This window comes from Hemibagrus wyckioides, linkage group LG12, assembly GCF_019097595.1.
Source record: "Hemibagrus wyckioides isolate EC202008001 linkage group LG12, SWU_Hwy_1.0, whole genome shotgun sequence".
NCBI lineage: Eukaryota > Metazoa > Chordata > Actinopteri > Siluriformes > Bagridae > Hemibagrus > Hemibagrus wyckioides.
Window position 1 is genome coordinate 3,326,563 of NC_080721.1, and position 22,629 is coordinate 3,349,191.

The 22,629-nt window shown below is 39.5% G+C and overlaps 2 protein-coding genes and 1 non-coding gene across 3 annotated transcripts; 2 read left to right on the plus strand and 1 right to left on the minus strand.

Annotated features, from left to right (window-relative positions):
* The first annotated feature begins 1,680 nt into the window (after positions 1-1,680).
* On the plus strand, positions 1,681-1,753 carry trnaf-gaa (transfer RNA phenylalanine (anticodon GAA)). The gene has a single exon. It is a non-coding gene; the product is annotated as a tRNA-Phe (tRNA).
* Positions 1,754-5,104: 3,351 nt separating this feature from the next.
* Positions 5,105-17,255, plus strand: si:ch73-109i22.2 (SH2 domain-containing protein 7). Its single transcript, XM_058404588.1, has 9 exons — positions 5,105-5,281; positions 7,325-7,530; positions 8,782-8,945; positions 9,082-9,171; positions 9,253-9,433; positions 11,910-12,158; positions 12,264-12,597; positions 15,865-16,061; positions 16,139-17,255. The coding sequence occupies exons 1-9, from the start codon at positions 5,254-5,256 to the stop codon at positions 16,271-16,273; spliced, it is 1,584 nt and encodes a 527-aa protein (XP_058260571.1). The 5' UTR covers positions 5,105-5,253; the 3' UTR covers positions 16,274-17,255.
* ssr2 (signal sequence receptor, beta) lies at positions 16,902-20,784 on the minus strand. The gene is made up of 6 exons (XM_058404590.1): positions 20,663-20,784; positions 19,457-19,617; positions 18,418-18,516; positions 17,975-18,083; positions 17,591-17,668; positions 16,902-17,350 (listed from the first exon to the last, which is right to left on the minus strand). Exons 1-6 carry the CDS (start codon positions 20,726-20,728, stop codon positions 17,240-17,242), a joined length of 624 nt encoding a protein of 207 aa, XP_058260573.1. The 5' UTR covers positions 20,729-20,784; the 3' UTR covers positions 16,902-17,239.
* Positions 20,785-22,629: the final 1,845 nt, after the last annotated feature.

Sequence of the window (22,629 nt, forward strand, 5' to 3'; positions counted from 1 at the left end):
TTTAATGTTTTTCTTAATTTTTTTTATTTTTGGCTTTTGTATTTTTGAAGCACTGGACAATAACACTGTTTTGAACTTGAATGCATGATTGTGCAAATATTATCTGTTTCTTTCTGCATTATCTCAGACTAGTGTACAAGTCTCAGTATAAATCTCAAACTAGTATACTTATTATCATTACCGAAACTCATGTTTATTAGATGTTAAATTAATTAATAGAAATATAGTACTTTGATTTTAAATGCATGTGCAGAATATTAAAATGATGTTCTCTCAGGTTTGACACGTCATTTTGAAAAAATCTCAGGTTTCTTCAAAATATAAAGAAAAAATGGTTGTAAATTGTGGAAGGTGTTGCGGTAATGAGAGAAATCAGTCAAAATTGGAAAAACTGTTAAATTAAAAATAAATATTATTTCAGAACTTGAAGTCACTGTGCATGATTATTAATAATCCATTTTTAAAACTGTGAAAATGTATTTGCTTTTCTGACAGTGTTAATGTTTTCACAGTGTTGCGGTAATGAGATTTTTAAGGACTTATTTTGGAAATTATGTTCATTTAAAGGTGTTGTTAGAGGTGATATTGTTAAAGGTGTTAAATGGTAAATAAAAGTTTTTAAATTAATGTTCACAAACACTCCAGACTTTGTTGCTAATGTCTGAAAAAAAAGAAAAGTTAATTTAAGCATTTTTTAAATTTTCATGTTTGAAATTTTTAAAACCAAGATTTCGTGAGAATCACCCATATATATACATTTGTCTTACCAGAATGTGCCACTAACTATATCATAAATATCACTATATGTGTTATGAGTTTGCTAAGGCCATGCGGATACAGATGTTCAAACTGAAGACAATGTGCTTACACCAAGGATGGATTTAGAGTATGATAAATATACTATAATATATAATATAGGCAAATATCTGCCTTTTTGTTGTTAAATGAACCATTGTCCAGTTTACACATGGGTTTACACCTGAGCATACACACCTGAGGTGGGGTTACACATTTCTTAATGGTTAAATACATGTTTTCTTCGATCCTGATTTAAAGACTAGGACTATATGGCACTGCAGTCACACCACACCAATCTGCAGCTACACATCACACCAGAGTAGATTTTTATGTTAGCATGGACACAGTACCAGGTGTGATGTTAAAAGAATAACCAAAGCAGCACTGTAATTTCTGGACGACTGATGAAAATGGTCACTACTGAAAGAAAGCTGACCGCTGGCTTTGTGATAATATGACGCATGTGCACCCGCTCTTCCCAGGGTCAGTGTGGGTCACTAATTTTAGGGTCACTAAAATTCCAACCTGGACGAAGAAGGAACATGATGTACACAGGTAGAAGCTTCAGCACCTTGTTGTTTTTAGCCTCTTTAAGAGAATGTCCTTTACAGGACCTACAGCTGTATTAAGTACAAACTGCATGACTTTAAAAATCACCAAATTAACAGGAACATTTTTGCAGTTTTGGATTGGATTAAAATGTATAGAATTTGTAAGAGGATGATTTTCATTATGGCAGTAAACTAAAAGATTATTATAGGATTTGACATGATTTGTTATATTAATGCTGTTGAATGCATAAAGGTCCTGAAAGCCGGCAAATAACGTTGAAGCCGCTCTCCATACAGGAACACTGTAGTTACATGTTTTCTGCAGCACTGTGCCGAAATAGCTCAGTTGGGAGAGCGTTAGACTGAAGATCTAAAGGTCCCTGGTTCGATCCCGGGTTTCGGCAGCTGAGGGTGGATGTTTTGATCAGTGGGGGCTCAAGTGGTTACGGCACTGGGTTGTTGATTAGAGGATCAGGGTTCAAGCTCCACTGTTGAGCAATTGAGCAAGGCCTTTAACCCTCTCTTCTCCAGGAGCGCTGTATCAAATTTCTCAGTAAATATATTTCTAAAGGTGCTGTTGACATGAAATTTTCACCAGATGTTGGTAACAACCCATGCAAAGAAATCAAACCATAGATGTCCATAAATGAAGTGATGTGTAATAATGTGAAATGACAAAGTGGGAAAAGTATTGAACACACTTACTGCAATTTATTTAAAAGCCTTTGTTGGTAAAGACCGCTTCAAGACTCCTCCTGTATGGAGAAACTAGTAGCATGCATTGATCATGTGATTATAAATCACACCAAGAAATCAAGATTTTTATTCTTCCACATAAATCTTGAAGGTTCCATGGGCCTCTTCTATCAACTCTGACCTTTAGTTCTTTCCATAGATTTTCAATTGGATTCAAGTCAGTTGAATTTGAACTTATTGTACAGGTGGAAACCTATCTAGGTACCATTTTGTACTTGATTCATAATAACTCATAAAAATAAAAAAAAATGGGTAGTGACTGTTAGTATTACTAGATTAGATGGAGTCAGATGATTGATTCTGTATTTGTGCCTTTTAGGCATTTTATATCAATAGCCAGTTAGCCACTGATGGTGGCTAGCTATCACCAACTAGCATCAACCTGACCTGATATCACTCTGAGGAGAAGGGAACAGAGGGGGGTCTTGTAATGGCAGAACAAACACCACATGCTCAAAATCTCTCCAGAAGTCTCTTCATCGCCTCTTCTCCTTCATGCTATCCCAAATGAAAACACACTAACACTCCCCATTGCTCTGTAAGCCTGTTTTTCATCTATTTTCTTATCACTGTAAAAGATAAAAGAATCCTATAGCACTCATCTAGGCTAAGCTCTGTACCACTCACTCAATGTAAACTGGCTCCTGAGGTTTGGGGTTTTACATTGGTGTACTGCATGTACGCATCTTAATGATGGACAGAAAAACTCTTTTTACTCAGATTAAAAATATTGCAAGATTTCATACCATTCACATTAATATGAATTTGATCCAAATGTTTTCCTTTGTATTGTTCTAGCCGTCCTTGTTCCAAAGCCAGTAGTACTTTACTTATTATTGCTATTTGAAGAGCGCCCTCTGAAAGACGCTAGTGCTTTCTATGGACATCAGTGTTATGCCCAAGGAAATCTGCTAATTGTTCTAGTTCATTATTCTTAAGATTCAGAACGGTCGAGACAGTTGCGATGTGTTTCCTGAGCTTTGTGGAAGTTAAAACTCTTCGATTTTTTAGATTTTAGTTTAGATTAGAAAGTACATTTAAAAACAACCGGAGTTGCAACCAAAGTGCTGAACAACAAATATAAAACAAGATAAAAACATTCCCAATCAAGACAAACAAAGGGACAAATAAAATCTTACACCCTCAATACCGAATTAAAACATACAGAATAAAAATGGGATTTCAAAGCAGATTTTAACAATAAGAAATAGAAGGGGAAAATATTATGTTATCTAATATTATCTTATAGAACCCGGATCTCCGTGGGAGCCCTGTGCACCTGCACACCATGGAGTCAGACCCATATGCAGGATTGAACAAGTGCTGCTTTATTCACAGGGGTAAGATGAAACAAACATAAAGCAAACTAAACATACAAACAGACAACACCAAACAATGACTGACACCAACAGGTACACAAGGGCAGGACATCAGGACAAATAGGGAACAGGTGACAAAGGCGGGAAATCAGAACAATGGGATGGGCGTGGCACAAAATACATGGGAAATACAAACACCAAAGCAGGCTCTGACGAGTCACCTGCCAGCACCCCCTCTAGTGGTCTGGCAGGGAACTGTCCCAGTGGTTCCTGACACTGGCTTGCTATATCAACTTTCTTGGTCAAGCTGGATGAAGTCTTCAGCATCTTGGACAGTTTGTGTATCTTTCATCTTCAATCCTTCAGATCTAATAAACATCACTAAAGCATGCAAGCTGCAGCCAAGAGATGGATGCTGATAATTTCATCACTGAATCCAGCTAGGTGTCTTGCAGCGTCTGGTTTTTTTGTATCCAGTACCAGTCTGGCAAGCTCTCTCAGTTTTTGACGAACATACTGGTGTAGGCTCTTAAATTTTTCATTCTTCTTGAACAGCCTATAACCATACTCAAGAATGTGATGATCTTGCTTAAGTTACTCCAGGTATTTCAAGGTTATTCCAAAATAAAAGCTAAGACACACAGACACACTTGTGCATAAGTATGTACTCGTACTTTGGTACCTGATGCCTCCTACTCCTTTTCCAGTTCCTTTGTTCAGTTAATTCAACTCTCAGAGTTCATTTGAATGATTTCCTGGGTATTTGTTGTGTACAGATGTTTGCAGTATCTTCGGTCGTTTAGAAATTGATCCTAAATAAAAATCCAGACTTGCGGATGTCAGTAAGATGATTTCCGAGATCTCGGACGAGTTCCTTGGATCTCCTTGGTGGTAGCTCAAGTGGTTAAGGCTCTGGGTTGTTCACCATAAGATCAGGTTTCAAGCCCCAGCACCACCAAGCTGCCACTGTTGGGCCCTTGAGCAAGGCCCCCAACCCCGTCCTGCTCCAGAGGTGCTGCATCATGGCTGACCCTGTGCTTTGACCACACTGCTCCAAGGATGGGATATGTGAAGAAAGAATTTCACTGTGTAGTAACATATGTGACAAATAAAGAAAACTCTGGTTTGAAATCCACCCCCAGGAACATGTCGAGTTGACCTGACAATCTGAAGAAATGATGGCAGAAGTTTCCCCAGAGTGTTCAGAGAGACGGTCAGCTCTGTGTACGAAACCACTGGATATTCTGGAATCACGAATTAAACCTGGAAGTATTTATTCTAATATGTGTTGGCATGAGATGTGTAGAGTAGTGAAAAACAAGAGAAACCTTGGGTCTAAGCTGTACTTGGTAATGAAGCGGTTTATTTTGAAGAATCTCACTGACGCACTCGAGCAGAAGTTCTAGTTTGAGACACTGTGGCAAATGTCTTTTTCTGCCTTCCCTTTTGTTCTCATTGTTCTCTGCTTTCACTCTCTTTCTCTTCCTGTGTGGCTGTTAAAGGACACAGGTCTCTCTCTCTCTCTCTCTCAGGAAAAACTCATTCTCTTGACTACAAGCAGGTGTCAGTGGCTCTTAAAGTGCTGTAGCGTTGACTCATTTGGCCAGGTTGCTTCTTTAACTAATAAACAGTTTAGAGAATTAACGTTTCCATTAAAACAAGAAAAATTGGTAACAAATTACAGATACAGAGTACAAGACGAGTTATTTTCCTTCTCTCTCTCTCTCTCTCTCTCTCTCTCTTTCCTCCACACCCACAGTCTCAGTGACGTAAAAACCTCTCATGAACAGTTGACGACTCGACAATACCCCAGCATCCTGTCTCTGAAGATGGACTTTGATTATCAAAAAATTAAAGGTTAGTCACTTTCCATTTCTTTACACGGACAAACATCTAGTCACCGTATTCGTAGCGCACCAGTGTAGCACAAAGGAACTTCTAATCCCTGTTCTTTTGTGAGATGTTTCATTTTTTCAGATGTCTAATTGTGCTCTAGGTCAGATAATGCCATTCGGTACTGTGGTAGTCACTTTGTTCTCTGTTCAGCATCAACAGCATTAAAATGAACTCACGTGTTCATGTACATTATCCAGCATAGCATGCGTTTTTTTTGTTTTTGTTTTTTTGTTTAAATAACAGGAAGAGCATGCAGTGAGTGCGCTCTAATTGATCAAACCTTGATAAATATGTTTTTGCATGCTCTAAATGTAGTGTTACTGTGGTTACAGAGAGATTTGGCACTTCCGCTCTGCAGGCCATTTTGAGATTTAGGTCATGTGTGAATATATGTCTTTAACTTTAAAAGAGAGAGAGGAGAAACGTTCATGCAGTTTCGAACTAAAAAGCTGGAAAGGTGTGCAGGAGATTATTATTATTATTAATGTTATTATTATTACTATTATTATTATTATTATTGAAGATGTCTCCTTGAACATAAGAATCAATTGGTGGTTTTTTGGAGAAGATTTTTCATGCCAAAAAGCTCACTATACAATCATTTCACAAAGCTACAGGTATAACACATTATTTAAGACGTCCACTGTCATGAAGCGGACCATCGGATTGATTTTTCAGCAAGATCATAGTCTGTTTATATTATACACTGAAGTTGAACTTATGTGAAATGTAAAAAAAGACATTTTAGAGTATAGAAAGCGTGTTATTGAATGTCCGCTAAACATCAACAACATCATATATTCTCATATAATGTATAAATTACTCATACACGGGTCAGTGCAGTCACGAGACAGATTGCTGATTCTTTCTAGAACGTCATAGAGCATTATTAAACCTCAACTATCAGGAACTATAGCGTTTCGGGGTTGTTGTTTTTTTACTCAGCACAAGCATGTGCCAATAACATCCGTGTGAAAATTCTTGTCTTGTATCATGGTCCTTAAAAATGATTATAGGTCTCTGTGGTCAGCTTTTTAACCTGGAGAAGCCATTATAGCGATTCATTACAGTCTTTTTAAGGACACTTTCTATGTTGCTATTATTATATTCATCCAAAAAAAAAAGGAACTTTACAAGACAGCTGCACTCGCGTTACTCTTTATTTTGGAACATCGCAATCTTCCGGCTCAGAATTTCCGCATACTGTATGTAGGAAAATGTCCCACTGAATGGAAGATGGTGTAGTGAGAATATTTTTGAAATGGCTTTGATTTAAAAAAAAAATAAAAAAAAATAAATTAATTAATTTAATTAAATTAATTTAATAAATAAATAAATAAATAAAAAAAATATTGTGTGAATTTAAACTGTGATCAGTTTACATTACATAATTTTTTGGTACATACCTCATTTGAAAACTTTAGCTATTTCAGCTATTTTTTATGTTAGCAGAATATAAATTCTCATTATTTTCGATTACAGAGAAAATGTATTTGTTTTGGTAAAATAGACGATATAAAAAATATGAGAACAGTTGTGACGAACAATTGCAGCAATTAAATATCACCCCACCGTACATATCGTTTAATGTTACTGTAACTGAAAAATCAATCAATCAATCAATACTTTATTTATATAGCACTTATTAACAACTACAAATTGACCAAGGTGCTTTACAAAACAAATAAAGAAGTCAAACACTAAGAAAGAGAAAATTATGAAGCTGTTAGAGTAAAAAAATAAACCTGTAAAATTACGAAAATTCAGAAATAGATACTGATAGACAATAAAGCAGAAAGCATAAAACATCATATTAAGAATATAGTGCAAGAGCATCAAGAATATAGCTCAACATCGGATAAAAAGTGTGTCTTATAACTGAAAGAAGAGCCAAGATCCAGATGCATGCATATGCAAAGAATCATATTGTCTAACTAAAAGCTAGTGTAAATAAGCACTGCAATTAAATGAAATTCGAATTGAAACTCTTTGATTCACATGCAGATGACGAATCACGTCAGAGGGAAGAGCGAATCAGCTCTTTCCCGGTCCTCCAGCCGAGACCCGTTCCTCGGGTAACTACTGCTACAGAAGCTCCATCGTGTAAACAGAAGCCTCCAATCAAACCCAGACGCAGCATCAAATGCCGGGCCAACCCGCAGCCCGAATCAGGACAGTCGCATGGCCAGGACAATCAGACGGAGAACGTGGCAAGTACTACACCATCATGCCTCATGAATATCAACAGCCTTCATCTAAATCAAGCTTTAATGAGAGCAAGAATGATGACTAGATTTACTTCCTATAGATTGTTAGCTTGGCGCTTTTTCAGTCCCAGCTGATGATGATGTTCAGTGTCAATAACATAGAGGGGGGCTGAAATAAATCAACCTCAAACTCTGATTAAATCTAGAGGGACTTTACTCACCTGATATGAGCATCACGTTCACGCTACATGAATGTATGCATTGAGCTTCAGGAGAAATCTTGCTGTATTTAATCACCTTGGAAGTGTGACATAATTCTTAACCTCCGAGCTACAAAGTGGGACACCATGCTTTGTTAGCAAGACGCTAGCTAGCTAATTGTGATGAGTGGTGTGTATTTACCTCGTCAGAATGGTGTACTCTATAATTAGTGTTTCTTGACTGAGAAAAATCAGATACAGTACAATATCCTACCAGGAATTCCTTCTAGGCTGAGGGGCATTTTCTTTGCAAAATTATAACCTTTAGGCTAAATGCAGCATTAGCCCAGGTCTTGATTCCTGATCACTGGCAGTGGTCATTTGGAAGTGAAGAAAAAGGTACTTTTACTTAATAAATTATTATTGTTCTGATTTTCTATTGGAGCGAGGTCTGAGCTTTGACTCAGTCAAGTCAAATTTATTTATTTATTTATGAGGCAATGATGGTCCATCCAAAGTGCTATACATAACATCATAAGACAACAAAACAATATAAATCCTGTAAGTTCCAGAGTTTAGGACTGACCACAGATCACCCTTTGTCTTAGTACAAGAACATGGGACAGATAGAACTTAGATCTTAAGGTTCTAGCAGGAGTGTAAGGGTGAAATAGGTCAATAAGATACTGTGGAGCAGGGGGTTATATACTCACGCAGGTCTCTGTAGTGCTGTATAGAAATCAGAACATCTCCTTTTAAAAAAAATTAAACAGATAAATCAGGCTTTCTCGAAATTTACTATCGTCATGCGGTCTTTGGGAATCGACCAGACCTAAGATAAGTGGTTTAGAAAACAAATAGCAGAAGCAAAATGTTGAGTTGTGAGTAAGATAGTGAGGGTGCAAAACCACTTGACACTTTATAGAGATACCCTGGAAGCCACTGCTGCTCTATTCCTATTTTTAGACAGATTAGGCCTTCTAACTTGCCATTTAAAGTGCTTTACAGGAAGGGAAAATGTTCTAAAGAACCGGTGTGTGTGTGTGTGTGTCAGGAACGGAAGCGAATTGCACCATCACAGGTGCTGAACCCTATAGTGTCCCTGGATGCTCAGACTCCATCTCTGCAGGCTCATAATCTGCTGTGGTTTCAGAGAACGCAGCTGCCTCGCCTGCCAAAACCCGTGCCTAGCTGGCTCCATGGCTTTGCCACACGCAGGTTCTCTCTCAACTCATTCTCAAAACACACATACACACGGTTTCTCTACATGAATGTCACAGCTACTACAGGTGCAGGCATCCAACCACATGTCAGACGTCCTATTTTAAACTGCTGCCTTGTTTCTCTTTCTCAGGGAAGCCGAGCAGCTACTGCAGGATAAACCACAGGGCTGCTTCCTGTTGAGGCTCAGCGAGTCGAAGGTCGGCTTTGTGCTCTCTTATAGGTATGTATACCTATATGAAAGCATGCTCTTTACAGCTACACACTTACACACGTACTTACACGCGCTCAAATGGAATTCCAGAGGTGCAGATAAGTGCCGTCACTTCATCATAGACGAAGAATGTGATGCGTCTGGGACTGAAGGTCGATACGTCATCGCTGGCGAGAACAGCAAGCATTGCAGTCTTGAGGAACTGATAAACTACTATACCCACAATCCAGTGGGGCCTTTTAACGAAAGACTCACTGTGGCTTGCATGCAGGTATGATCGACATGCTAACGCACACACACACGCACCATAAAGTTACTATCATTACATTTACTAGATGATCATTAAAACAACAAAACAAGACAGTGCTGTCTACTGACTTTTTATCTCATTTTAACATTCTGACTGGTGCGTACCAGCCATCAGGTAGACAATAGAATTGTTTCTCAAGTGTTTTAAGCCTTCTAATTGTCTCAGTCTGGCAACCCCATTAACTGTTGGGTCTTTTGTGCCACTGTCTCAGCATGAGGCATGTTTTTTGTCCTGTGGGCCTTTATTAATGCTCACTGTGGTTCCAATATTGACCACTAAGTTACCTTCAGTAACTCAGACTGTATGGATGTTAAGTGGGGAAGTGGTCAATCTGTAAAATTGAGAAAAGCACTGCCCCACTTAACATCCATACAGTCTGAGTTACTGAACTTAGTGGTCAAAATTTTGTGGCAAGTGCAAACTCGAGAAAGGTGAGCAAATCAGTAGGTTTATACTGTATCTCTGAAATCATTGGTCAATCAACAGCGGGCATTTAAAATGTGTGGTATAGTGAAGGAGTACTTGAAACAGCATGAAATGGTGTATAAACATACTTGAGTCATACAGCTGATTTGAAGAGAGTTAGCCATCATAAATACAAATCATAAATCATAAATCAGAATTTATATTTCTTAACCCCTTGCTACAGTGATATACACTATATTTCCAAAAGTTTTGGGACGTCTGCCTTTACATGCACATGAATGTAATATGGAGTTGTCCCGCCCTTTGCAGCTATAACAGCTTCAACTCTTCTGGGAAGGCTTTCTACAAGTTTTAGGAGTGTGTTTATGGGAATTTTTGACCATTCCTCTAGAAGCGCATTTGTGAGGTCAGGCACTGATGTTGGCTCGCAATCTCTGCTCTAATTCATCCCAAAGGTGTTCTATGGGGTTGAGGTCAGGACTCTGTGAAGTTCCTCCACACCAAACTCACTCATCCATGTCTTTATGGACCTTGCTTTGGTCACTGGTGTGCAGTCATGTTGGAACAGGAAGGGGTCATCCCCAAACTGTTCCCACAAAGCATGAAATTGTCCAAAATGTCTTGGTACGATGCTGAAGCATTAAGAGTTCCTTTCACTGGAACTAAGGGGCCGAGACCAACCCCTAAAATCAATGATTTTGGACGGGGTGTCCCAAAACCTTTGGCAATAGTGTATACAAGGTGCTGAAATACTACACTTTTCAGCGTTCTCAGACTAAAAAGTGAATAAATTCACCTAGGGGAAATGTCTAGTCAAGTAAAGTGGATTCCAGAAGAACATGTAAAGTGACTGGTTCATGTGGATTATGTAGCGAAATGGCTTTCAGGCAGATGTGTTTAGTGACCTGTGAGAGAGATCCTTCCAGTTGTGGCAGACATTCCTTATACACCACTCGGTGTTGATGTACAGGACTGACAGAAAAAATGACCCAGTAATGGACTGTTCAGTGTTCACCAAATGCTGCAGTGCTTTTCTGCCTGAGATGAAGAAGTTTCCTTACCAGACACTGAACCTACAGAAGCAGAAGCAGTCAAGGATAGGCGTATACCTGCGGTCTTCTTCAGTCGCCTCAGAAATAGAGGTTTTGTTGGGCCTTCTTCTGCAATGACAAGGTGCTGAGTGACCACGAAAATAATATTGCTGTTTATTCTACTGCAGCAACACCGTTGTGTCGAAATGTGTGAGCTGCTTGAGTCATTCTGAAAATCTGCAGACTGTCAGAATAAGGGTGGTGTGCTTTCACCAGACCTCCGCAAGCTCTCATGCACTTCCTGTCTGTTGGACATCTCGCCTTTGTTGGTGATGAGTCTCTTAACAATGGTGTTATGAGTAAGCTTAATGATGTGGCTGAGATGTTTGGTGACATGGTCATGAATGGGCAGAGTGTACAGAAGAAGACTCACAGCACACAGCATCTAGAGGTTACTGGGTTTCAGCCAGTTTAGTAACGAGAAAGGAGGCTGGACAGAAAAGACACATTTGCTTCTGAGTATTAACAAACCAAAAAGACAGGCATGTGGGCTCCTCGGTCAGTGCTTATTAATAAATAGTGGTCACTTTGCTCTTTATTTGCTGTTCAGCACACATCTGGATTCCTCAAGCTTCCCAATAACGGCAGTAGACAAACTGGTATGAATGTGTACCAGCTAGTCTGTTTAGCACCAATAACCAGAGATCCCATTATTTCCCTGTTCTAAAATTTGATGTGAATATTACCTGTAGCTCTTGATCTGTACCTGCATGTTTTTATGCACTGCTGCCACCTGATTAGATAACTAAACAAATGTGCAAGTGCACAGATGTTCCTAATAAAGTGCCTTTAGATAGCCTTGTAAACAGATATGTTGTGTCATACTGTATAACTAGCTATTTTATCCCAAAGTTACATACATGTCTATAAAGTGAAAAGAAAATATACATAGCTTAACTTCCTTTTACCTCCTCTCCTAGTCGAACAGCAGCTCTGAGGATAAAGCACAGCTGGATGTGAGAACCAAAGCAGAAACAGATGAAGAAAGAGTAGCCACTCCACCATGTAGTAAAGAATACCCTCCTTTCTCCTCCGATGTCCAAACTGCCCCGGAGTCAGCACAGTACGCTGTAGTGAGGAAAGCTCTGAGGAAGTCTCACTCTGAATCCGAGTGTGTGACCATGCTGCCACTGGTCCAAGAAACTACAGATACAGGAACGGAAACTGAGGTATCCCTTTACACCAAATAAATATCAGTGTTTTACTTAATACAAAGATCATAAAATAAGATTTTATAATATAATAAGAATACAAACTTTATTTCCTCCTTCCAGAACAACACACCCGATTCTGTATTTGACAACACAGACATATGTGTAGGAGGAGACGTAGCCCACCCTGTGGATGCCCCCTACGCACGGGTCAACAAACCCCATCGACCAACACAGCCTTCCTCCATCGACCACACGGATACCAGTGCATGGGGTGCATCAGCGGCCACTGAGTCTCAGTCTTTCCCAAGTGTTGCAGCTGTAGCAGAGCAGAAATACTGCGAACTGGAGCCCATGCATACGTATGAGGAAGCTCAGCACACACGCACTCGCGAAAACCAGATCGATTTCTACGCAGTGGGACGTCACGCAGTGGGAGAAAACACAAGGGATCAAGGTGAGGAGGAGGACGAGGAGGAGGAGGGAGAAGAGAATTATGAGTTTAATGTGATAATATTGGATTTTATTTCTACAGATTGGACTACATGGAATTTCTATATTCTAAATTGTTCAGCATTAAGAGTGTAAACAAATCGCCTCAGCCCTTCTAAATGAGGAAGAAAGTTTAGAAGTCTGTTAAAGGAAGTTAAGTACCAATAGCTTGTGCACTACACAAAGTACAGACATTCTATATATAGTTATCGTGTCATGAAGCAACCGTCAGCGTCACCGTTGAGCTTGATGTGTAAAAGGAAATCACACAGTGCTGCTCAAGGAAAATGATCAAGCACAGAAATCTTCCAACAGTTTTATTCCTCAACAACAAACCTACCAGCATTTGCATTCTTTTTACATTGCCTTTCAAATGTATTCACCCCCCTTGGCATTTTTCATGTTTTGTTACATTATAACCTGTAATTTCAATGTTTTTTTAATCTGAATTTTATGTGATGGATCTACACAAAATAGTCTAAGTTGGTGAAGTGAAATGAGAAAAATATATAAAAAAGAATTTTTAAAAATTAAAAATCTGAAAATTGGCATGTGCACATGTATTCACCCCCTTTGCTATGAAGCCCCTCAAAAGTTCTAGTGCAACCAATTACCTTCAGAAGTCACATAATTAGTGAAATGAAGTCCACCTGTGTGCAATCTAAGGGTCACATGATCTGTCAGTATAAACACACCTTTTCTGAAAGGCCCCAGAGGCTGCAACACCACTAAGCAAGAGGCATCACACCATGAAAACCAAGGAGCTCTCCAAACAAGTCAGCGACAAAGTTGTTGAGAAGTACAAGTCAGGGTTGGGTTATAAAAAAATATCCAAATGTTTGATGATCCCCCGGAGCACCATCAAATCCATCATCTTCAAATGGAAAGAACATGGTACCACAACAAACCAGAGAGGCAGCACAGAGACCAAAGGTAACCCTGAAGGAGCTGCAGAGTTCCACAGCAGAGACTGGTGTATCTGTGCATGGGATCACAATAAGCCGTACACTCCATAGAGCTGGGCTTTATGGAAGAGTGGCCAGAAAAAAGCCATTACTTGGTGTTAAAAATAAGAAGGCACATTTTGAGTTTGCCAAAAGACATGTGGGCGACTCTCCAAATGTATGGAGGAAGGTGCTTTGGTCAGATGAGACTAAAATTGAACTTCTCGGCCACCAAGGAAAATGCTATGTCTGGCGCAAACCCAACACATCCCATCACCCCAAGGACACCATCCATCCAACACCATCATTTTTCAGCAGCAGGGACTGGGAAACTGATCTGAGTCTAGGGAAAGATGGATGGTGCTAAATACAGGGATAGTCTTGAGCAAAACCTGTTTCAGTCTGCCTGTGATTTGAGACTGGGTCGGAGGTTCACCTTCCAGTCTTCAGTTTTGTCCTATTTGTTGTTTGCTTCACAATAAAAAAAAAAAATCACATCTTCAAAGTTGTAGGCATGTTCTGTAAATGAAATGATGCAAACCTTCAAACAATCCATTTTATTTTCAGGTTGTGAGGCAACAAAACATGAAAAATGCCAAGGGGGGTGAATACTTTTGCAAGGCACTGTATATATTAATAAGCAAGACATTATACACCGGTCAGGTATAACATTATGAGCACTGACAGGTGAAGTGAATAAGACTGATTATCTCATCATGGCACCTGTTAGTGGGTGGGATATATTAGGCAGCAAGTGAACATCTTGTCCTCAAAGTTGATGTGTTAGAAGCAGGAAAAATGGACAAGAGTAGGGATTTGAGTGAGTTTGACCAAAAGGGCCGAATTGTGATGGCTAGACCACTGGATCAGAGCATCTCCAAAACTGCAGCTCTTGTGGGGTGTTCCCGGTTTGCAGTGGTCAGTATCTATCAAAAGTGGTCCAAGGAAGGAACAGTGGTGAACCGGCGACAGGGTCATGGGCGGTCAAGGCTCATTGATGGACGTGGGGAGTGAAGGTCGGTCCGTGTGATCCGATCGAACAGACGAGCTACTGTTACTCAAATTGCTGAAGAAGTTAATGCTGGTTCTAATAGAAAGGGCCCAGAATACACAGTGCAGGACGGGTCAGCAAAAGGGGGACCAAGACAATATTAGACAGGTGGTCATAATGTTATGCCTGATCTGTGTGAGTTTCATCTATTTATAATTACCTTTAAAATTATGAAACGTCCAGAAGGTCTTATCACCTATTCATAGCAGCTATTTTCAGTCTCAGTTCTACATCCTGAAAACATCTGTGATCTAAATGATAAGCCTTTTCTTTTTCTGTATATTATCAGCCTTAGGTTGTGTAGAATCAACAAGTGAATGAGTTGTTGCTATAGAAACAATAATGTATTAAAAGGAGTGTACTAATCTAAACCCGTGATCTGAATTGTAGCCATCACTTCTCTCAGAACCATGATGTTCTTAGAAATTAAGTTTTTTTTATTTTTAATATTACTATTTTTATCTTTATTTCTCACATATACATCACTGCACAGTGAAATTCTTTCTTCACATATTCCATCCTCGGGATTGGGGTCAGCCACGATGCAGCAACCCTGGAGCAGGGTGAGTTGTGAGCCTTGCTCAAGGACCCAATGGTGGCAGCTTGCCAGTGCTGGGGCTTGAATCCTGATCTTTTGGTCAACGCCCCAGAGCCTTAACCACTTGAGCTACCACTGCCCCCTATTTCTGTTTTTAATAGAAAATTAACCATATTAACCAAACATCACCACCTTCTGACCAGTCCGATTCAAGACTCGACAGCGCTGCGGTAAATTATAGCTAAAGCATTCAATTCAGTCTAATAAGATGATGCTCAGAAGGACTGGATCTAATCCTTAACCAAAATTCAAGACTGTAACTCTAGATATATTAGTCAGTCCCTCCTGGATTTTGTTATTTTGCAGTTGTAGGACTTGATGCAAAATTTAAAATAAAACTCCACTACATTCAAAGGAACTTGAGACTTTTCATAATTACTGATTCGGGCCAAGATCTGGAGTATGACATCAACTACACACACTCAGACAAAGCCCTCTTCAGTGTTGAGCAGGACTACAGCTATCATAGAAGTGTGTCTCCACTGGTAGGGGTTTTAAAAAAGAATCTTGCATTTGGAATTTTCCCAATTCAAGTAGAAAAAAGCACAAAAATCTCACAAAACATGCACAATTTCGAGGAACTCCTGGAGGAACTGATGATTGTTTCTGAGAGCTCATCTGTTTGTGATGTGCCAACAGATTTGCAAGCCAATCACGTCTACTCAGAGGTCAACATTAAAGGATCCAGAGATGACCCCATGTCGGCTTCTCCGCCGCTCTGGACGGGTACAACATTCATCTCTACCCAGTCTTCCACAAGGTCTATTCCTAGACTGCCCCCGAGATCTAACTTTAGACCTGCACCTACCCCAGCGAGAGGCGAGAGCAGCACTCCGGTATGAACTTATCACTTCATACTAACTATAATACACTGAGTGGTTTCCAGAAGTCTAAATAACCATTTTCCTTAAAGAACGTTGGTGCTTCGGCGATGAGGAACCCACCCCTCATGGCGGCAGAAAGCTCGGAGTTCTCCATATATGAGCAGATTCCAGAAAGACCCAATAAATCCAGACCTCCATTACCACCTCTGAACTCCAAACGCTGACTCCAGGTCATCTCTCCCTGACCTTCAACCCTTTCTACTACCAAATGCATCCGTTTCAGGTTGAGTACTAGATCTACATTCAATAATACAGCGAAAAACATACAGGAATCATTGGACTTGATGCATATGGTGCTGTACATCGCAGTGCTTCCTGTTATCCTGTTATCCCCCCCCCCTCCACAGATGTGTTATGTTGGATTGCATGTTTAGCTGCATAAATATGACTAGAAGCTACCATTGTCTTTGTAAAAGAACTGTATATAAAGAGGATTTAGATCTACTAGAGCATCAGCTGGAATATCAGATTTATGTGTAGATTCATTAATAAAATATTCTATATAAATATTTGTTGTTTTGAGCTATAGAATGAACATCAGCTAGTTTAATTTTTTTCCCTTTGAGTATTTTAATGTGTAGACTGAGGAACTTGATACCACTTGATACCGTGATGCAACAAAATGAGCTCACTGTCCTATCACCTTTGGTCATTTTGAGAACTTCAAGTCTATTACTACTACTACTACTACTACTACTACTACTATTAATGATAAGTGCCACAAACTCCCTTAAATAAAGCAACTATGCAATTACGGTCACAAAAACAGGAAAACCAACCACATCTCAGGTGTATGTTTTTGTAAAAACCCACTTTTATTTGTTCCCACTGGAGAAAAAAGACAATAATGACCCAATTTGTCTTAACACTTAATTACAAAAAAAAGAAGGAGGAATAGATTGCTCGAGCCTGGGATGGCAGTTGAAGATGAGTTGAAGTTGAAGATGGAAAGGTGACTTCAGTCATGCGCTGGCACGGGTGGGAAAAAAAAAAAGAAATACAGCCTGTCCAAACTTGCATACTTAGTCATGTTACCCCAATATGGGTAATAAAATTACTGAAACTCAGAAAAAACATTTCTGTCCCAATCCATGACCCCCTTTTTAATGCTTTAACAGTAAACTTCTCCTTTAGTTCTTCTTGCTTTTGGGAGAGTCGTATTTCCTCTTGCTGGAGTACCATAGGAGCAGCGGGATGCCGATGGAGGGCAGAGTCATTACACCAAAAGCTGCCCAGTCCAGCTATGAAAACACACACACCATTTAATCTCACTGTGGAACATGACCTTTTCCACTGAACTACTTACACAAAAGGATGATCTCACCAAGTCCATTTTAAGCAGATTTCCTAAATTAATTCATTAGATCTCAATTACACGTGAAAGCGTTTGAATAATCCAATATATCCAAATTTACAGCTTAGACAATTCTTATCTGAAAATATGGTCAAATATGTGGACTGGGACACAATTAAACACTTACATAATGTGGAGAAAAGCGTCTGTCAAACTCCCTCTGGGCCAGAATGCCTCCCTGACCAGGAGCGCTGGTGTAGCCAACCTACCAAGAGATTAAATATCGTGATTATATATTGTTCCTTCAAACATCTCATAAGCAAAGCCTATACATAATCTAAAAAGCAGTACATTTACACATGCTGTTATGAAATGTCACAGTACTAACATTTGACTACTGATAAAGAATTTGGACACATACTTCACACTTTCACAATGGTGTTCTGCTAAAAATATTCTGTGGTTAAACCCCACATGGTTAAGGCATATCCTGTTTTCAAGCACTGTGATCAAATTTTCCACCTGAAAAGCTCAGATCACACACAAGTAGCTGCTAGTAGGAAACACTCACCACGACCTGCCCGCCTTCTTGTGCCAAATAGCTGACGGTGGCTGAGGTGAAGTTGAAGTAACCGGCCTTTAGAGGGCGCAGAACTACAGTATGAGACACGTTACTGGCGCTGAGTGAGAAAGAACGAGTCAAGGAACATGACTGAGTATCAGTGGACTAAATTCACTTCACCTGTCAGTGGTCATAATATTATACCCGATCGGTGTATAAATCCTGATCTACTTTTCTTACATTACAGTGTACTGATATTGCAGGGGTTCACATTGTTGTCGCTACAAAAGAAATGCATTTAAATGTAATCATTTGTTTGTGTTAATACACTGTTCTAATAAAGCCTGTATCTAGATTTCTTTTATCATGGCTTTAGTACATCATCTAATACTCAGAACAAGAGAAAAACAAAATAGCTGATCATCGTTAAAGCTTGTGGAAAGAAAGGATACGGGGCGATGCGATCCCACTTCACGTTAAGCATCCCAGAGACGATGCCAAAATCCTCCGGAGGGAACGAGTCGTCAGAGAGCTCCACTTCCAGCGCAGCACTAGGAACACAGAGAATATGGAATATAACATGGGTTATAGAAATGAGGAAGGTGTTAATGATATGAATCAGGAACTCTAGTAGTTAGCAGAACTCTAGTAAATGGTGCACTCTGTACTATTATCAGGTGTCTGTAGAATTAACACAGGTTGAATAATAATAATAATAATAACTACTAAGTTTAGCTGGTTTGCATCCACATCAAATGCACATGCACTGTCCACTATATTAGGAACACCTGCACATTCATGCAGTTATGTAATCAGCCAATCATGTGGCAAAAAAAGTTTTAAAAAAATAATTTCATTAATTAATTAAGTAAAAACAACAAACAAATAAATAGTACAAGTAACAAACAAAACAAGTAAATAATAATAATAATAATAAATGAAAACAAACAAATTAATAATAATTTAAATAAATAATAATAATTTAAATAAACGAACAAACAAACAGGTACATGTTGAAGAGCTTCAGTTAAAGTTCATATCAAACATCAGAACAGGAAAAAAGTCTTGATTTGAACTGTGGCATGGTTGTTGGTGCCAGATGGGCTGGTTGGAGTATTTCAGAAACTGCTGATCTCTTGGGAATTTCACTCACAACAATCTCTAGAGTTCACACAGAACGGTTCTGATGGTTGATGTAAACATTAACATCTTTGCACCGTGATGCTGCCACATGATTGGCTGATTGGGTAATGGCGTAAATGTGGAGGTGTTCCTAATAAAGTGGACAGCATGCATTTTAAAAAATATATATAATTTCTGTGCATACTTGTGTGTATGTTGGGGGGGGGACGACAACATCTTTTACATATTTTAACACGTTATAAAAGTGTGTGTGTGTTAGTATCCAACCTAAAATTTATCACAGTAAAATGTCAGTTTACAACGTGATGGTCAAGCGTCCGGACCGTAGGGAATGTAATCCAGTCATACCTGGTGCCCACATTATAGATGTTGTACTGCAGCGTGAGGTCTCGGCCCTCCACGGCGTAGCGGTTCAGCAGGGACTTGGAGGCCAGCAGACGAGCTCCTTCCTCCCCCGTCACTGCCAGAGCCAGCGAGGCAAGCAAAGCAAACACACACAGCACCCTCATCTGCGGAGTAAGAAACACACACACACTCGTAAACACACAACCTAGACAATGTAGGGTCAAAGATCTATAATCTAATACCAGAAGTTCTCAGATCAAGGCTGCCTGCAAACCTCAATACTACTATTAAGGGTTAACTACTAATTAACTACTATTGAGGATTATTATTAGTGGTGTTTAAGAAGCTATATTTTAATTACCACTAATCATCCAAAACGTGTACGTTTATTCACACTACCAGCGCTCAAATCTGATTGGTCAGAAGATGTTGATTCATTTACTTTCGACCCTAATCATATCTCCGGTTTGTATTAAAACTCTTTCGGATATAAACGTTCAGACTCTGCAGAGTGACGTGGAAGATCCAGATATGTAATAAAACACAGGATAAACACATGCACTCGTGTACTCATTAATAAGGAGAAACTCTTCTGTAAGGAGACAGTGGAATGGAAGGAGTCTCCAGTGTCTGAGCTTTGAAATGATAAAGTTTGGCTTTCTTGTTGTTTATTCATTTTCTAACATCATGACGTGTTGTATATTCCTGGTAACTGGTCACTACTTTTAGACTAGCAAAAGTTAGAAGCCCATGAGGTTTAGAATTAAAAATACAAATAAGATTTTTAGATATTAAAAGTGTATGCTTTTCAAGGTCGCCAGGTTTATCATTTTAACTCCACAGACACAGAACCTGCACAATAAAAAAAAAAACCCTAAAATAAGAAACAAGAAATGAACAATACATCTACAAAAACAAAAGATGGTAATGTTGTTTACATTTCTGAGATATTTAATACAATGCATCATTTTAATTAAAAAGGACGGAGGTGGAGAAAGCTACACGGCTCATTATCAGCGCTTACGTGTACTTCAGCTCTTTGCTAATCTCTGCATAGCACCATTTAGGAGCATTTTTTCATCGTATTACTGTAACAAAACCCACAACATTTCACACAAACGTGCTCGTAAACATATTCTTAGTTAAACCGTTGCATTAGTTTAATCGTGGATATAAATATGTATACATTATATGAGGAAGACCCTGTACCTTCTTTCGGTTCCCCTGCTCGGCGAGTTTGTGAAGGGTGAGCGGCGCATGCGCAGTCGTATTCATCCGCTCACTGACATGACGTGTCTATTTCTTTGGGGTTATTATAGGGCAGTAAGAATAGTGCACTGCTGTCTAGTGTTCAGGAGGCCACCAGCACCACTAGTTCATCTCTCACACACACACAAAGGAGGAAGAACAAACAAAACAAAAATTTCAGACAGTTCTATCGGGAAAAGCAGTTAATTTTAGATGTTTCTGGACATGTGAATGGACTCATGAGACTCAAAAGCTTGCACACTTTCTCTGGGGACAGACCTCGTCCAACATCACCTCACAAATGCACTTCTAGAGGAATGGTCAAACATTCCCATAAACACACTCCTAAACCTTGAAGAGTTGAAGCTGTTATAGCTGCAAAGGTTCGGGGCAACTCCATATTACATTCATGTGCTTGGAAAAGCTCGCAGTCTCCTCTCTAATTCATCCCAAAGATGTTCTATCCGGTTGAGGTCAGGATTCTGTGAAGTTTCTCCACACCAAGCTCGCTCATCCATGTCATAATGGACCATGCTTTGTGCACTGGTGTGCAGTCATGTTGGAATAAAGCATGGAATTGTCCAAAATGTCTTGAAGCATTAAGAGTTCCTTTCACTGGAACTAAGGGGCCAAGCCCAACCCCTGAAAAACAACACCTGAATTGAACAATTCGGAGGGGTGTCCCAAAACTTTTGGCAATATAGTGTATGTATGACTGCTATTTGTTAAACTGGGATGCTGCCTATCTTAGCCAGGATGCTCTTGCAAAAGGTGCAATATCTGGATATTAGATGGTAATTGCATTGTGTGTGGGGCAGCACAATGGCTTAGTGGTTAGGGTTAAGGTTAGAGTTCAAATGGGTTCCAATCTCGGGTTTGAACAGGCAGGGGCCTTTCTGTGTGGAGTTTGCATGTTCTCCCCGTGCCTGTGTGGGTTTACTACGGTTTCCTCCCACAGTCCAAAACATGTACATTAGGTTGATTGGTAATTCTAAATTGCCCATAGGAGTGTGTGTGGTTGTCTGTCTATATGTGTGGCCCTGTGATGGACTGGTGACCTGTCCAGGGTGTACCCAGGGGCGTATCTAGGATTTCAAAACATCAGAGGCTGAGCCCGAAACATAATGTAATATAATGTAATATTGTTTAATAATAAACACAAATGAACACAAACAGTATGCAACTTTAGAAAATTTCATTCAATCTTTTTTCTGACTCCTCCCATCATTTCAGAGTCTTGCTACTAAAAAAGTTCATTAAAGTCATTACATTTTCTCTCTCACAGGTACGCCATGCAATATTATCTCTTTTCCAGCTTTTGTGTGAAGCAGTGCCGTGTCCTTACAGCTTCTCTTATTGTTCTCTCATCTCTCATTCTCTCATCTCTCTTGCTGCTTGTATCTTGTCTACTTCATGCTCTTGGTGACTTTTCTATTCTATTTCTTTGAGGATGGATTTATCAGAGAGTATCTCTGAGACTGGAGCAAAATAGTCAATCACCATATTAGTATTTATAGTGCTGAGAATTCCTTTATCAATAGACAGAACAGCCGAATGATGGAGTCTGTTCTGGTCCATTGTTCACCTAAGCCATGTCTGTATTTTAACTTAAATATTGCATTAGTGGAGTAATAGAAAGTCATGATGCCGACTTTTACCATCTGTGTTAACATTAAATATTAGAAGTTAGACTTTTATCTGAATAATAAGATCGATCGGACCGCAGATGTCTGCGCGGCCCAATGGACAGAGCAGCGCGACAGTCCGGATAGCTCAGAGATGAGCTGGTTTAAGGCCTGGTCACACCACAAGACTTTAACCGCGGGCAGATCGCTTTGCTGTTCAGACTACATGACTTCACTGTATGTCTTTTTGTCCTTGTGGTGTTCACACTACGCGACGCTTCGTAAATGATCCACAAGAGGGCG